Below are 18,167 nucleotides of genomic sequence, written 5' to 3'. Positions count from 1 at the left end.
TCAGATCCTATCACAGTGTTAAAGCATCCAAAGAAGCCTTCAAGACAGATTGAAGATCCCAGTGAGGAGGTTTGAGGCTCATTCTACCCACATGTTTGAAAGGTTTGAATGCACTGAAACATTGCAGAAGTTCTTCTTCTTCTGGTGCTTCTGTCAGTTACCAAAGAGCTTCAGGTGCATCACCACCTTCATGTATAGCCCACAGAAGTTTAAACTCAAGCGTCTTAAAGTGACGAAGAGGAAGATGAAGCCACGTTACCTGCGTGACCATGAACTTGGTGATCCTCTCGGGGAGTCGTCCCTTCTCACTGGACAGGATCATCTCCAGCATGTCTCCGTGGAGCTTCTCCATGACGACGAACACCCTCTCCGGGGTCTCAAACATGCAGTCCAGGTTGACCACGCCCGGGTGGTGCAAACTCTGGAGGGGGGAGGAGGAAGAAAGCAGTATTTTTTTTACTTTTTTGACGTTTCCTGACAGAACACATTCACTCAACATCGGAAAACAAAGCGTGGGGATTAAGTGCAGCAGAATTTGAGACGATCACCGACCGGACCTGCCGGAACTGCCGGAACCAACACCACCGAGAGTAAAGCTAAGCTAACCCAGCTAGGACCTGAGGCTACTCCGCTACACAGCATGCTCGTGGCTGCCTGATGGATGAAATCCATCTTTACAGAGACCTGGTGCTCAAACATCAGTCAAAGTGGACGGACAATGATCTCCTCATGATTCATTTTGAATGTGTCATTTCTCTCTCATGTCATGTGACGCAACAAAGGTGTTTATCCAGGTGATCAGTGATGAACGTGATCCATGGAAACATCATGATATCAGTCATAAACACAAACATGTATTCTGATGACTCTTAATAGTTGCAAAAGCTTTAAATCATATATTTTGTTCAATTCTATCTGAATAAAATACTCACAAGAATCAAAATTGAATTTTAGAAACCCAACGTGTCTCCAGTAGATCAGAGCAGACAGCGTTTTGTGTGCAGGTGTGTGTGTGTGTGTGTGTGTGTGTGTGTGTGTGTGTGTTTGCAGCAGCAGCTTCTGCAGGTTGAGCAGCGCTGGAATATTACAGGATGTCACACCCCTACGGTGTTGCCACGGTAATGAAGTCGTTCACGGCAGGAAGTCTCACTCACAGCCAACAGGCTCCGCTGTGAGTGTGTGTGTGTGTGTGTATGTGTGTGTCTGTGTACCTGCAGGATGGCCACCTCGTTGCGCAGCTGACTCTCTTGTTTGGTGGGGAAGCGGAGTTTGTCGATAATCTTGATGGCGACGTCCCGGCCGGACTTTCTGTGTTTACCTGCATGAAAATACACAACAATCAATATTATTATTATTATTATTATTATTATTATTATTATTATTATTATTATTATTATTTATCGTCTTTTATTCACTAAGTCAAGGTTTGTTTGGACGGTTTGATTTGAGCCGATCAGCTTCGTCTCTAGAAGCAAGCATTGATTTTTTTTTAATGTTTTTTTAATGTTTTAGAAATTTTGCAATTTATCTTGTAAGAAAAAAGAAATCCAAGAGTTTCAATTAAAATATTAGAATGTAAATTTAAATTGAAAAATAAACTATATTATTCTCTCAATATTAAGAATGTTAGTGTCAAAATATCCTAACATCTTAAGACTTTTTCTCAAAACACTTTGTCTTTATTGTTCAAATCTTTTATCTTACTGCAGGTTTAAATGTTATTTTGTACGTTTTACCTCCATAGACGATGCCAAACTGTCCTGAGCCAAGAACCTCGTCTGGAAAGATCTGATACACCGAGTTGATGTCCTGGAAAACAGAAAAACAAGTGTGAGCAGAAGTTCACATCAATCATTCCAAATGAAGCTCTAACGTAAATTCAGTCAGTTTCCATGTTTTATTAATACATGTATAAATGAGTGTGTGAATGGTGTGTGAACAAAGCCCTCTGTAGAAAGCTTCAGCACACAGAGAGGAATGAAGGTGTAAAGTTTGGTGGATGTCAGAACTACTGAAGTGGAGATTTCTGGATCAGAGTGTGAGAAAAACTCCATTTATAGAAAAGCTCCTTTAAAGAGACGTTTAGTTAAAGTCCAGACATTTAGAAGAGTCTCCAGGTGAAGAGGGTCACAACATGAACTAGTAGATATCACCATCAAACTTCACCACTTCATCACTCACATTAAGACGAGTATTTATTGTATTACAAGTTTTCTGAAATGTTGTCTAAAATGTCTGAAATGCAAATAAGGCGTTATGTAATGGAAACTTTTAGGAGAAATCTACAAAGAATTAAAATAAATGTTTTATTTCCAAGAGTCTGAAAGAAAACGTGTTCTGGAACAAAAATAGGCCAAAATCTCAACATGGATTAGTGCATGAAAAACGATATCGTTGCCTGTAAAGTAACAAAAGTAAACTCATCAAGCAGAACAATATTATTTTATTGGATTATGATCTGATGGATTAATGAACTATCACTTTGATATTGTAGCTAGTGTGTATTTACTGCTTTGTATGTTTCGTATCACATTTTATTTGATATTTTTCTTTCATAATCTGTAAATTGCAGCACAATGTTTTCATGTAATAACTAATAAAGCAGAAGAAATGCAAACTCTCAAACAGTACCTGAGCAAATGTACTTAGTTACTTTACACCAGTGGAGCCGAACTTTTTAAAAGTTGTAAAAGTTGTGAAGTTTCCTGTGAGAGTTGCTCCAGCTGGAGTGGAGGAGGCCGAGGCCGTGTGACAGAAAGTGGGTTAAAAAATTCATCACCTGCTGGAGTTGTTCAGAGACCGACTGAGTGTAACTACTGCTGGAGTTGTTCAGAGACCGACTGAGTGTAACTACTGCTGGAGTTGTTCAGAGACCGACTGAGTGTAACTACTGCTGGAGTTGTTCAGAGACCGACTGAGTGTAACTACTGCTGGAGTTGTTCAGAGACTGACTGAGTGTAACTACTGCTGGAGTTGTTCAGAGACTGAGTGAGTGTAACTACTGCTGGAGTTGTTCAGAGACTGAGTGAGTGTAACTACTCGGCGTCACTGATCTGCCACAGCTTTGACACCAAAACTGCAAAATATTTTCTCCTTGTCTGCAATCACGTCTCCCTTTTCTCCCCCGTCAGCTGACAGCTTAATATCACACCTCGAGCAAAGAGGACAGAAATACAATATTATAACCCCCCCCCCCCCCCCTCTCCCCGAAGCCTCGCTGCCTAATTACCATCCACCGTCGCCATGGAAACCGTTTGGCTGAGTGAGTAATCACAGTAATCTCCATTTGAAGGTGCTCGAAGACGCGCTCACCTTGGAGACGGACGGGGAAAAAAAAAAGGTGAGGCGCTATTTTCTGCATGGAGATTGGGACTCCATGTTCTCTGCGGTTACATTTGCATGAATAGAGTTTGCAGACATTTTTCAGCCTCGTGTGAAAAAAATAAAACATCTTTATGATGTTAATGCACAGGAGCGTTTGATGCTCAACTCGGTGACACGTCCTCCAACTCTTCAAAATGCAAGTGAATGAAGAGGGATCAGAGGATGTAAACAGGATGTAGTTTGTAGTTGGAGGAAGACGGAGACCTTCATCTTGCATCTTAAGCTCATGACAGAAAGTTAATGAACCGAAAACCGGAAGCTAACCAGGAAACAACATGTGTTGTTTTTGTCACTCCCTCTGTTAAAGACCGACTGATACATCGGCCGATATCATTGTGTGACTTTGCTGTTTTAAAGGTTTAGCTCTGATTTCACTAAAATCACACAACAACTGTGAGATAGAATCACTGTTTTAATCAAAGGAGTGTGGTGGCTTTGAACTGCACTAACCTCTGTGAAAGGTGCTCTACAAATAAAGATTGATTGATTGATTTTTTTTTTTCGGTGTCTAAAATACGTTTTGCTGCTGCCTTCACTTCCAAAGATCCAAACTATCCCTGTAAGTACAAATTTTAGATATTCGTACTCATACTTTTACTTTACTAAATTTCAGAAAAAAATATTGGCCATTTTTCAAGAGCGCTAGTTCATTTTCTAATTGAGATATTACATATAAAACATATAATCTCTTTGTCAAATATGATGCCTTATTATAGTTTAAAGTAGCAAAAGTATATGAAGTGGTTAGTATTGATAAATTACCACTTACATATTAATACATCAACAATAATGATCCAATATTTAATACCTTCTGTACTTTTATCTTTTGATACTTTTAATATATTTTGCTGCTAAGTTTTGTACTTTTACTGAAGTAACATTTTGAATGCAGGACTTTTACTTTTTTAGGGTGCTTCCTCTGTTGGGTGATTTTAGGAAGGTGTGTGCTGAATGATGATGCCTAGAGATGTTTATATGATGTATACCTGTGTATAAACACCACTACATTTATGTGTGTGTGTGTGTGTGTGTGTGTGTGTGTGTGTGTGTTTTCTCACCACGTTCTCCTGGATCTGGCAGTTGGAGACAGAAATACTGATGGAAATTTCCTCTGTTGATGAGACACAAACACAATCAGAGCTAAAACTGAAGAGAAACAATGAGCATCTTTAAGGGAAATAATAAAAACACAAATAATTGTTGATGTTAAGAAGTGAATGACACACATGTTATTTAAGACCTTCTGTTACTAAGCTGTGTACTTTCTCTAAGAAGTAGATCTACTGAATAATAGATGTTCTAAATCTGAAGCCTGTAGCCTTCCGGTGGTTGAGACGTTGTATTATTTCAGTGTATTTTCCCTACAGGTGAACACACAGAGTCGGAGAACGCACTGAGACCAACAGTGAAGTGTTAGTCATGATCAGTTTGACGTCAGAGGAGGTCTGAAATATCTCTGATGGGTTTTTGTGTGGGTGTCGACGGCCCTGAGGGGATCTGAGAGTCTGCGGGAGAATTCACCGTGAACATTAATACCTGAGCTGCAAATCTGTCCTTTCACAGGCGGGATGATAATGCTATAATAACATTCACATTTGTCCAATTTTATATAGATTCTCTGAACGTCTAAACATCATGTGTTCTTATTAAAGTGAGGAAGACAAACCGGTGACTCTAACCCTCTTAACATGCAGCATTCCTGTTTATTTCCCCGTAAGCAGATTCAATGCTGGAATAATTTATCATTATTCCACAATGTCAGTAATGTCAGCATCATGATGCACATCCATTGAATACAATACATATTTAAGATGTATCCTTTAACACACATTTCCCCAAAATTCAACCTGACAATTAGATTTGGTTATGAAACTTCCTGGCCAGCTTTTAGGACACAGTTAAAGAAATATCTAATTTCATCTTGAACCTCAACAAGAGGCTTCGCTGGTTGTACATATCTACTTATTCTAGATTTGTATTTTCTGTTTTCTTTCTTTGTGTTCTGTGTTTGTTTGTATTTTCGTTATTTTGTTTTGGTTTTGATGAGTAATAATGTCATTGTTTTATTTGTTTTAAAAGGAAAGTACTCTGAATAAGCCGCTCAGGCTTCCTTCATGTCCTGCACTGTAAATGACTCTTTATCAATTGTATGTATTTTGTACAGCTTTAACGCATTTGTTTGGTTACGTCTTACTCATAAATATAGCATTGAATTCATAGTAAATTTATTGATTGTGATTATTGGTATTATTGTATTATTTACATACATGAATGCAACAATAACAAAAGTTACAATTGCACTGGATTTGTATGTAAATTTAAAGAATATATTAAGAGTCTCAAACTTATAAACACTAAAAATGTAGTTTGTATTACATGAATAACGTATGTTTTTATCATTATTCATCCCAAAAATAAAAATAATATAAAATGATTTAATTCAATGTTTTGATTTCTATGAATTCATTTTTTGTACCATTATGTTGAGTACATGTCTGCAATCTTTTTATTTTTGAATTCTTTTAAATACATATTGAAAAATATATAGCATGTACTGGTTGTGTAGTTTCAGGTTTTGAAACTCACACTAACATTAAATCATACGAATTATAGTCTCTCATTGTTTAAGTCTTATTATTATTATCTTTCTGTATTTCTGATTTTATCTATTTGTCAGATAATTTTTTATTTTATTCATTGGTTAAATTTGTTCTGGAGGCATCTCAGAATTTCACCATATGTTGTGCTGGGACAGATTGGATTTGAAAATTTGGGACCTTCAGAAAATTTTGAAATAAAGTTCCATGATTATGAACAAAGTTTGGCTGCACAAGTTTTTACTGGCTGAGGCAGAAAGTTAGTTGAATCAACTCCTGTCGTGAGGCTGGGTCAAATCAGAAATATGAAATTGTTAACCTTAATCTTCTATAGTATAAAAAGACAGGAACATGTCCAAACAGCATATACAGTTTTTAAGGCAGTAAATGGGTCTGAGGTCTTTAGAACCATCAGCTATATAGAGCTGGGTGTCGTCTGCATAACGATTAAAATTAACATCATCCTCACCAATGATGAGCTCTCATTGAACCATACAAAGATGTACAAAAGTAGTGGATCCAAAATCGAACCTTGTGGCACTCCATAGAAATGTTCATTCTTACTTTGACTGAAATGACAAGTTTTGAATTGAGACAATAAAGTTGTGTGACATATGGACCAAAACTAGTTGAAGGTTCAGCCTCAGACCCCGACTCATTTATGACCTAACGAAATTAAGTGGGATCAACACAGCAGGTCAAAGCAAATTGCTATTGACCAATACCACAAATTAAAGTTTTAAATAACCAAGTTTAAAGACAAATCCTTCTAATAATACCAACATGGGTACAGGTTTTAAACTGTCTTACTGTGTCCACTGCGGTGAGAGTTGTGGGAAATTCCTGTAGAGACGGCCGGCATCAAAGCATGCTGGATGGCCATCTCCCACATACGAGCCACATCCTGTCCGACTCCGCTGACCTGAAAGCAGCCAATAAAAACCGTCAGTATAAAGTACCAGTCATCCGTGATTACCTTTAATCACAAAATTACATAGGCAGTGGTATAAAGTAAGTACATTTACTCAAGTACTGTGTATATAAGTATAATTTTGAGATATTTCTACTATAGTAATTTTCACTTTATGCTAGCCTACTTAAGAGGTAAATGTTGTGCATTTTATTCTACTATGTTTATCTGGCAGCTGTAGTTACTAGTTACCTTTCAGATTAAGATTTTACATAAAAAAATATTTGTATATATATTTAGCCAAGAAAATACAATTTGTTAAATTGGTTGGTGTAGTTTGGAGAGATCAAATTATCCAATAACTCACTGAAAAATACAATAATTAAGAGATGTGTGTATCAGAACTTAGTTTTTTCCTCTACCATTAATAATCTCATGACCCCTCACATTTATTCTGGGACACTTTGGAGGGGCCTGAATTAAATTGGATCAAACTACACAAATTCACCTTTTTTTTTTTTTTTCCATTTTTGAGGTTTTAAGAACTAATTGATTATAATACATCTGTACTTTTACTGACTTTTAATAATAATGGAATCCTTATACATGCTTTCAGTAGTTTTACTTGAGTAAAACATCTAAATAGATCTAAACCACTGGACACATCAAAGCTCTACTACATAAAAATAAACCGAGCATCATATATTCACCAGAATGCTGCTGCCGCTCACAGAGGACTCAGCTCTCTGCAGGTGTTCTCCGATGTAGTAAACCAGCGACGCGGTGGCGATCTCAAAGCAGTGAGGGTTGGCTCCATCGGGGAGCAGAGAGAAGGTCTGAGCCGGTTCCAGACACAAGATCTCCGACAGAGGGATTTCCTGCAGAGAGACGAGGGACAGATCGTTGCACTCTTTACTTCAACTTGTTACCGGTGCATTTGTGTAATACTACAGTGTGTGTGTAGCTTCAAAAGTACTATGATGTACCCCGAAAAACATCCCTGCAAACACAAAAGCATCGCTGTAAAGTGTGTGATGCTTTTAACAAAAGGACATGATCCCTCACTAGCTTCCCACCCGCCAGCACTGACAAATGTCAGTTCTGCTCTTTAATGGATCCTCATGTTTTTAAAATACCAACACGAGAGCTTAAATCTAACTTCAACCAGAATCAGAATCAAGGAATTTGACTGGAGGAGATTATGTGAGTGTCATATCAGGACGTGAAAATCTTTCCCTCGTTTCCTGGATGAACTGGTTTGAGGACAGACTCAACGAAGATGTGAGAGGATTTGAGCTTTGATTGAACTAAAAGGATGCTGGGGGTTTAGTTATAGACATCTGCTCAACAAGCAGTTTAAACAGAAAGCATAAAGATACTGATCCCTTAAGAGGAAGATAAACAATTTAAAATACGAGTAAAACTCCAAATACACCAGAATTGTCCTTTGGTGACGGAGCTCCTCTTACCTTGTAGTATTTACTTCCTGTGTCGTTCTGAAACAGCGTGATGCATTTACTGTCCAGCCGCCAGTAATGCCTCTTCCTCTGAAACATAGAGAGGAAGAGGAGAAAGAAGAAATGAGAAGTCAGAAGAGACAGCAGGCGAGGAGAGAGATGGAGAGGGTGAGAGGAAGAAGGGAGAGAAGGATGTCCAGAGGAAAGTGAACAGAGAGAAACGCTGACGTCATTTAACAGAATCACAAAAAACTTGTTTCAACTTTCACACAGAGCTGAACGATGCAGAGCAGCAACACCTCATCTGACTGAACACAATATACAATCTATTACACTTTTCTTTAAAAAAACTCCCATGAACTGTTTAATATTCTTATCATATTTCTGTCTAGTGTTGTTTCTAATTCATTTATCCTACTCATATTAATATTTTCATTTCACAGAGGTTATCAGCATGTTTATGTTTATTTATAACAGAAGATCTCCTCCTGTTGACGTGTAGAGAAAAGACAACAAAAACCAATAAGATAAATATAGGAAATCAACGCAACTCCGTTTACAGACAGTATGATCACTTATATTTATGCTCAATATTTAAACTGAATAATACGTATTAATTAATCTAATTAAATACTCAACAGCCAATCAAACAGTGTGAGCAGCAGCAGTTCAGCTCTAGCAGTGAAATATCTGCAGTGATGTCAGTGAACACAGATGAACTCAGTCCGGGACACTCTGTCCTGGTCCTGAACACCCCCCCCCCCCTCATGGATGAACAGTTTGGGGCCTCCTCGACTCGTCACACTGAACACTCAGGACTCCCTCACTGCAACTTTCATTTCATTCTTATAACAGATCTCTTTCTTGTCCAAAACACTTGAGTCAAATACAACACAGCAGTAAAAATGTTCCCATAAATAAGAGGCAAGTCTACACAGGTGTGATGACAAGTACTTTAACTTCTTAAAAGTAGGATGAAATGGTCCCCGGCTTCATGATGAACCAGAATTATTAATGATCATAAAAACCGTGTTTGGTTAACAGCTAATAAACTTCCTTCTTCACAGGAAACAACTTATTCACGTTTAGTCATCAAAACTACTTTGATAAGTTTAGGAAAAGATTGAGTTCAAATAAGCGTGGAAGTGTTACTGAAGGACGTAAATTATGTGACAAATAAATCAACGTTCACTTCAGACCAGATCGAAATCATCTCACTCACTCTGAAAACTTTTTTCAAAACTACATTTTACATTACATTCTACCACAATCTGTTCATAAATACTTTCCATACAACAACTTTAATCAGTTAATTATTGTTGTTATTTAGTTTTCTTGCTGTTTATTCATGGTTCACTCTTCGTAAACTGGCAGACAATAATAACTTTTATTTCAATTGTTTTTAGTTAAAGACATAGTTTTACATTTTTCTTGAATTAATAATTCAAGTCATGGATACACTAAATGATTAAAAGGAAGTGAAGAGAGATAAACAGTGTAACAGGCAGACAGGTAGACGTACCAGAGTGTCCTTGCTGGTGTAGTGGACCATCCAGCCCTCCTTCATCACGTTGCTCGTCTTCCTCTTTGTGTGTTTGACGGACTGAACGACTCGCATGAGAGGGATGTTGTTACTGGTGGACGGGCTGCCGGGGGCGGGACAAAAGTCAATCTCACACATCAGTGTGTGTGTTTCTGTGTGTGTGTGTGTGTGTGTGTGTGTGTGTGTGTGTGTGTGTTTCCGTACCTGATGGCCCGGTTGGACTCGTCCAGGTCGGGGTCGTGAAGGTCGCAGAGGTCGCTTGGCCCCGCCTCCAGCATGAGACCCCCCTCTGATGTCAGCACCTCGTCCATGTCATCGCCACCTTGATCGACATCGGGGTCGTCAAGGCAACCCTCCACCATGACAACGTCTGACTCCGCCCCCGGGCTCAGGAGCTCTACAAAACAAACACACACACACCTGGATGTGTAGTTTCATGTTTCTACCGTTGTGAGGACCAGATGTTGTAGACCATCAAAGTGAGGACATGAAGACTTGGTCGTAGCATTAAGGTTTGTTTATGTAGTTGTGATGTGGTTCTTCATATATTAAGTATCGGTAGCATCAGGTGTGTGTGTGTGTGTGTGTGTGTGTCTGTTGAAACTTGCCTCCATTTTTGGAAACTTCTCCCAGGCAGTTGTTTGGCACTTTAGGAGCACATCGTTTATGACAGTTAAATTTACAATCTGATGGAGAAACAAGGAAGGAGAGCAGCCATTAGGTCCCAGAAGGTTACAGTCCAACATTTGTTCGACAAAATGCCATTTATTCAGTAAGCAGGAAATAATGCAATGTTTTTAAACCAACAGGAAACATTTGCAGTGGAAGGACAAATATGCAATTTAAATATTATTTAAATGGACCATAATGTACTAAATGAACATCATGCTGTATTGAAGAAGACTGTAAACTAGAGATTGAGACCATAAACTCATGTTTACAATGTTTACTGAGGGAATAAATCAAGAGAGAAGTAGAGTCATTTTAGACTAGACTTCTATACAACCAGAGGAGTCGCCCCCTGGTGGACACTAGAGAGAATGCAGCTTGCCGCTTGGATGAAGATAAATTATCAGGACGGTGTTTCTTCTGTCAAAATACTTTTGTATTTTAACTGTTAAGCTCACTGCAGCGTTTACCTGACATGGGATTATTTAAACAAATGTATAAAAGTTGTGAAGATGCTCACCTTTACACTGCAGGCCCTGTCTGAAGAGGCCTTTCAGCAGCTTCTTGCAGTGCTGGCAGACGGTGGGTCGGGTGTATGAGTGGATCAGGAAGGTATGAGGAACTTTGACCTTTGACAGAAAGATCTTGTCGAGTTCGATGGGACGGCCGATGTACGACTGGGAGCTGGAGCGCCGCTCTCGACCAGGGAAGTAATCTAATTGGTTCTTCTGCTGGAGACAAAGATCAGGAGACCAGTGTGGAGGAGCGGTCATGACTTTGTGGGACATGTTCAACCAAAAAAAAATAGATTTAGAGGAATAGATTTATTCCCAGACAACTTGACTTATTGGCTTAGATGCTGAGAAAATGGCAAATAAATAATCATTATTGATTTTCACCAGTTAGTCTAATGGGAAACTTTTCAGGTTCACATCTGTTCTTCTGGGCTTGACAAGAAAAACTTGTTTTAAAAAAATATATATATTATTATTATATATATTTATATCAAACTCTTTAAACCCACAAGTCTCCTCGAACCAAAAAGCTTAAATCGCTATGATGAAACTCAATGCTACAAACAGTAACAGTCAAATAGAGAGATGGGCGATGCAGAATGTTAGAATTTTAAATCTGACATTTATTTCCTCCAATAATGTTTTAACTGTGTACTCTGTTAAATAGTTAGAAGCAAAAATGCCACACAAGTTTTAATCCAAGTACAGTTCGTTATTATTCTGGATAAAAGTGGTGGAACTTACCTCCATGCTGGGACTGACCGGAGACTGAACAATCAAAGAGAACAAAAGGAAGATGTTCAGAGTTGGGTTTTAATGTTCTAATGAAAGAACATTGACATATATTATTTTACTTTTCACTGAACCAGCTGATTTAGTATCTCCAATCTAAAATTGTTAAGTCAAACATCATTGAGCCACATCTGGCAGTGATATGAGGACCAGAACTGACTCCTGATTGGTCCTCTAGTGCCAGAACGCAACCAAGGATAGCTGTAGTAAGAAAGCCTGTATATATTTGTGTGATTAATATTCGTTTCAAAATACCAAAAACACAAAAGTTGGCCATTCAGCTCTCATTTCTTAAAGTGAAACACACTGTTTAAAAATTCAAAGAAGAACCACATAAATCTCAACTTTTGTTCCTCTATTGTAAGCATCCAAACAGATGTAGGTCAGAACAAAGCAAGTCTGATAGAGCACGAACATATTTACTGGCCAGATCGATCTGTGATATGAGGGCTCTACCCTGAAACACAAGAACGATGCTGTTTTCTATAACCTGCACGGTAGTTGGACTGCAGCCTAGGATCTGTTAGCTTTAGCCTCCATCTTGTAGCATGCACCAATCATCACCACCGACAAATGCACCATCAAGTCCATAATTAAGAACTTGTCAGCTTGTTAGGGACTCAGACTGCTGGCTACTTGTCAGGAGTTGGTTCTTGGATTTCTAAACGAGACTAGTCTTTCAAAACTAAAGAAATAAATCACAGAGACACGTTCAGGATGAATACAGTCCACTGACCAGTAAAGCATCGTCGGTGTAGAAGGGGGGTGAGGGCTCAGCGGAGAGGGGGCGACCCAGGTTTACCAGCCCCCCCGTTAGGGAGACGTTGGACGAGCGCCGCCGCCTCACTCCGCTGCAGTTGTTGGGGATCTTAAAGGCACAACGCTTGTGATAGTTCAGACCACAGCCTGATCAGAAACAAAAACCAGCAGATTCATTTGTCGACAAAAAAACAAATGTGAGAACTGATTTTGGTATATTTTTTTGGAGCCTCGTGAGCTTCGTCGGTAGGTTTCGTACCTTCACATTTGAGTCCCTGACGAACGAGTCCCCACAGCATCTCTCCACAGTGGTCGCAGAAGGCCGGAGCTCGGTACGAGTGGACAAACAGACAGTGTGGACGGATCTGGAAGTCCTCCACTGTGGCTGAAGCTGCAAAAAAAGATTCAACAACCAGTGAGCCAGTTTTTTCTGTCGGGAAAGAAGACTCCAAATGAACCAAGCAATCATTCCTCTAATCAGTTATGTTAAATACTTAAAACAGATTGAAAGTCTTGAAAATTTGAATATTCTGAGCTTTTGAATTTGTAGAATAAAGTTGAGGCATTTAAAGGAGCTGAAGTGGCAGTTAGAAGTGGAAGCGCTGAGTTAATTTAGAGTTTCATTTGAGATGTTAGCACCAAAAGGAGTTGAAGAGAGCGTTTTGAGACAACACGAAGTGTCACTTGAAATGTTTGCATTAATGGAGTTGAAGTATGAACTGAAAAGAAAGTAATCATGAAGCGTAGGCACTGAAATGATTTGAAATGTCAGTGGATGTGTAACAGGTGAAAGGAGTTGAAGTGAGAATTAAGGTAAAGTTATGACAGGATAGGACGTGTCAGTGTGAACACTGAAAGGAGTCAAAACATCAGTCCAAATGTACAAACTGACAGATTGAGTCCGATGAAGCGCCACCGGATGTGTAAGCAGTGAAAGGAGTTGAAGGGTCAGCTGAAGTAAAATGTATAAATGCATAAATGTGTTAACAGCAGAACAACAGTGTAGTAATGTTCGATTCCAAGTATTATGAATAATATATTGTATTATTCTAAAGTGAGTTTTCTTTTCCACATTTTCCCAAAAAAATAATTCAGCCGCTGATCTGGTCCGACTGGGCCGGCGGCCATAACAGCCATCTGAGCCCAAACATCCTCCAGCTGTTTTCACAAAAACTCAGTGGGGCGGCACTCCGGCAGCAACCAGAACTCCCGCTGATGAACCCACAACAGCGGAGAGGGAATCGACCGGCCGGCCTGAGCGGTTACACAGAAAACGCCGATATCTTAGTTTTACTGAAAAAAATTTACAAGTTTTCACCAAGTTAAACAAGACATAAAGAAACACCAATGACACATAATGGAGTCACATTTAGGTTTTAATGAAGGAGAAAACATCTGGTTTAAAGAACACTGTGGTTTAACGAGCTGCACAGCAGTTTGGGATAAATACTTTCCTGATTCATGAACATCTGCTCTTTTTTCTTCTGAGTAGAGTTTCAAATTGCGACTTGGTGACAGATAACAGTTTATCATAATTTAAGTTTGTGATGATTACATGAAAAATGCAGCATTTTGTTATTCTTGTTGTGAAACAGGGCTCGTCAGCTGGGCATTGTTTGAGTCTCCACATATTAGTGCCCATGTGATACCTTAGTTTCTGCGCTGATACCTAAATTATTCTATTTTTGTAACTTTTTTTTTTTTTAAAAACCCTCCCTATAATTTGGAAGGAAAAGCCATTTTTTCCAAATATGAAATGTTATTTGAAGGCCCATGGTGCACCTGTGTAGGTGTCTTCACTTATTGTCCCTGATTGGACCTCTTCTGTGGGGGGCGGGGTGTCTCACTAACATTTCCCATCACACTTGTGTGAGCTTCGCAGCACTTGTTTTTGTTTCTCAACTCCTGTGCAGAGGTCTAGTCAGTGAGGACACGTGAGAACTTTGAACACAAGCAGAAGCACAAGAACTAATGCTGCGTTCAAGTCAAGTTCAGAGGTGGGAATTTGTCTGGTAAAATCGAGATGTAACAGATGAGACTCGGAGCGTTATTTAAAAGCAGTGTCAATCAAACATGAGGTGTGTCACAGCTGATCAGCTGTCCGTTGTTTAATTAAAGTGATGTATTTTATCATCTCTGTCAGATGTGAAGCACTGCATATCTTTGTTTGAAAAGTACTACACAAATAGAGAGTGACAGATATTATATATGACCGTTATTAAAATTACATTTCAGTCTAGAAGATTATTTCTAGAAGATTGGATTCATGTAACGAGCAGAAAGTGACTCGTGTAGCTTGACTTTTGCAGGACAAACGAGTAACGTTTTTCGTACAACGTCGTTGCAAACCGTTGCGTGAGGATGTGTTGAACAGCGAGGCTCATCGGTGCGTTTCAGTGCAGACATCAGGCCGTGAAACACACGCGATGCTTGGTTGGTGGCCGGTTTGAGTCTGGAGAATGTTGAGAGTATGTCACCAGAGTTTCTTTAACTAGCCGGAGATGGAAAGAGAGAGAGAGAGCGAGATGAGTGGAGGGAGATAAACAGAGCGGAGACAAAGAGTAATGAACGGGTTGTTAGCGGGTATTTGGTAAATGTTTTGGAGGTACGAGAGGCTCTCAGCGGGCGCAGATGGACCCACTGTTTGTTTGGTTGGCCAGCGGGCTTGGCAAGGCATGATGGGTAGTTTTTTTGTCTCTCTCCCTCTCTGTATGCATTTCTGAAATCTCTCTCGCCTTTCACACACACACACACACACACACACACACACACACACACACACACACACACACACACACTCGCCCTGTGCTGTGGTCCTCCAGTAGAATACGGCTCTGATTAGACATTCTGCTGCAGGAAATTACCTCCATTTATTCAAATTATTGTTTATGCCTTTTGTTTGGAGGGCCAACATACGTTTGGAAGTCTGAACAAGCTCCCAAACTGTTATTATATGCTTCAGAAAATGACTTGTGTGTGTGTGTGTGTGTGTGTGTGTGTGAGGGTTTCCTAGGTAGTCCTTGTCTGAATATAAATGCCTGTGTTTATGTGTGTGTGTGTGTTTTCTCTGTGATGGAATTAAATGTGTTAAGGAGTGTGGTGGCTTGTTAACCCACAACCACAAAACAAACACTGCGGGTGGAGAAACTGCAAACCAGCAGCGGTGATAATAATAATAATAATAACAATAATAACATTTATGTTTTATCTATTTAGCTCAATAACGGTGAAACAGTAGAGTAAACTTTATTCTATCAGTAGAATCAGTCAGAACTATAACAACAGCAAAGTGAGTGAGTCCTTTATTAACATTGTGTCATCTATTAATAGTCACAAATCCCAGAATATTTTACTGTTATCTTTATTTTATGTTTTCATACCTAAAGAGCAGAATAGATTGTTAGCTAAGGATTCCCAAAACGACATACATGAGTGTTGGAGAGTACATGTATGATATACGACCACGACCTCTTCACAGCACAAATGTGTAGTTTTAACACATTTTAACACATTGCATTATTTAAGTTTAGGCAACAAAGTACTTGGTAGGTTTAGGGAAGAAAAAGATCAAGGTTTGGGTTAAAACAACATAACTTGCATGGCCTCTTTAATGTAAAATGAACAAATGTTAACTTCTAGTGTCACATGGGAGACAAACACAAGTTTCCTGTGTACCCTCATTCAAAACTTTTTGTTATTATTATTGTTTAATTTGCCTACAATTGAATTTTAATGTTTGTCTTCATAACAAACTTTAATGAAGTCAATCAATCAAAGGAAAGGTACAGTGAAGCGGTGAAGCGGTGAAATCCCATCGTCCTCGGGGTTTTTTGTGTGTTGTAAACAACTTTAATATTAGCTGATTAAAAAATAAAAACTGGAGGTAACAGCACAGTTTATTAACTAGCTCTGTGGTTAAAATCACAGCCAATAAAAAGCTGTCTGGATGAGTGTTTGGGGAATTATCAGGATGTGTTTTTTTGTGACCAATCAGCTCTTTTGGCTGGAGCTCCTTGTTACACCGTACAAAGTCAATTTCCTGTTTGTTTCCTCCACACTTAGAGCTGTCGCCGGGACTGACAGAGAGCTGTTAACAAAAGTGTTTTTTACTGAGTGTCAGAGGAGGAAGAGGAGGAGGAAGAGGAGGAGGAAGAGGAGGAGGAGGTAAGGTATGGAGGGAGGGAGGGGGGGGGGGGGGGGGTGAGGAAGAGGAAGAGGGAAATAATCTGGAGGACGGTGTACTCTCAATATTCAGTACTCCTTTTAGTCTTTCAAACTCGGTACTTTAACTTCATTCAGTACTCCAAATTCCACTGCCACTTCATATGCTTTCAGTACTTGTATTTCACCTGCCGCTTCTGCTCCTTTTAGTGTTTACATTTGATCTGCAACTTGAAGGTGGACTAATCAGCCGGGATTTGGGTTATCACCGTAAGCTGTTTGGATTTGTATGTATACTTGCGTATTCTGTGAGGTAAAATTAATATTTTTGTCAATGGAGTCGTGTGGCTTTCAAGCGAGCGCTATAGGGATACAAATGGGAACAAATTTAAACAAAACCAAAGTTGTAATAAACCGGAACTATCTATTAAATAGAGAAACAGACACAAACACATTCATTAAAATAAACAGCAAATGTATCCACACACACACACACACACACACACACACACACACACACACACACACACTGTAGTGGGTGTTGACAGAGAGGCAGGAAATTGGGAAGCAGCAGCTGTCGGGCCGTTAGCGTAGCGTAGCTTAAACACCTGAGTCCTGAGCTGGACGGCAGCCAAACAGACGAGTCTGGCAGACGGCAACAAACCCGAGATGGAAAATCACTTTTATTCACATCTGGATTCTTCTAGTTGTTTATCGGGCTGCCAAAAAAAGTTTACCAAAATATTTTTTACATGTCGACTAAACCAGTGAACCAGCGAGTCGATACCGGCTTTCTTTGGTTTGGAACTACTGTTACCCAGAATCCTGTCTCGGGGTCTTTATTTTCACACATTGCATTTATTCTTAATTTCACATTCTTTAATCAGTATTTCACGAATACATGTTCAACAGTTGTTAATGTAAATTTATATTTTATATGTATGATTCATCACTTTTGCGGTATTTGTCCTTTTTCAACAAAATAACAGAGCAAAGTTAAAGCAAGGATTGGTAATGTTTTAAAAAACTTTACCAAATAAAATCCGAGTACCCACGATATTATTATCATGATACTAACCCTAACCCTAACCCTAACCCTCGGGCTTAAAAGGTTAAGTCACGATACGATCTTATTGCAATGTCAAACATTTTGCGATAACATATATTGGGATTGCAATTGTTAATTGTTCAACAAAAACATATTGCGATACAATTGTGTATCGATCTTTTTCCGCACTCATTAATTTTTTTTTGGGGGGGGGTTGGATAATGTTTAAAGGGACAGTTCACCCCAAAATAATAAATACATGTTTGTTCTCTACCTGCAGTGCTATTTATCAATCTAGATAGTTTTTGTGTGATTTTTGGAAATATCGGCCA

At 39.1% G+C, this 18,167-nt stretch overlaps 1 protein-coding gene across 2 annotated transcripts in view; it reads right to left on the bottom strand.

Annotated features, from left to right (window-relative positions):
• prkd1 (protein kinase D1) overlaps positions 1-18,167 on the bottom strand; it is a 40,666-nt gene that overhangs the window by 11,929 nt on the left and 10,570 nt on the right. The window contains exons 3-16 of one of the 2 annotated variants that reach the window (XM_068737237.1): positions 12,886-13,017; positions 12,604-12,773; positions 11,820-11,843; positions 11,081-11,291; positions 10,500-10,577; positions 10,096-10,288; positions 9,871-9,994; positions 8,361-8,438; positions 7,602-7,769; positions 6,792-6,903; positions 4,443-4,495; positions 1,737-1,809; positions 1,212-1,318; positions 260-421 (exon numbers count right to left, since the gene is read on the bottom strand). In XM_068737237.1, the coding sequence (XP_068593338.1) occupies positions 260-421; positions 1,212-1,318; positions 1,737-1,809; positions 4,443-4,495; positions 6,792-6,903; positions 7,602-7,769; positions 8,361-8,438; positions 9,871-9,994; positions 10,096-10,288; positions 10,500-10,577; positions 11,081-11,291; positions 11,820-11,843; positions 12,604-12,773; positions 12,886-13,017 (1,685 nt within the window). The remainder of the gene's footprint in view (positions 1-259; positions 422-1,211; positions 1,319-1,736; positions 1,810-4,442; positions 4,496-6,791; positions 6,904-7,601; positions 7,770-8,360; positions 8,439-9,870; positions 9,995-10,095; positions 10,289-10,499; positions 10,578-11,080; positions 11,292-11,819; positions 11,844-12,603; positions 12,774-12,885; positions 13,018-18,167) is intronic. The other variant, XM_068737238.1, reaches the window with a different exon arrangement.

Source organism: Cebidichthys violaceus, unplaced genomic scaffold (assembly GCF_023349555.1).
Source record: "Cebidichthys violaceus isolate CVI_PGR_0920_01 unplaced genomic scaffold, fCebVio1.0.p SCAF_77, whole genome shotgun sequence".
NCBI classification, from domain to species: domain Eukaryota; kingdom Metazoa; phylum Chordata; class Actinopteri; order Perciformes; family Stichaeidae; genus Cebidichthys; species Cebidichthys violaceus.
Note: the sequence above shows the minus strand (reverse complement) of the source record. Positions and strands in the feature narration are given on the sequence as shown.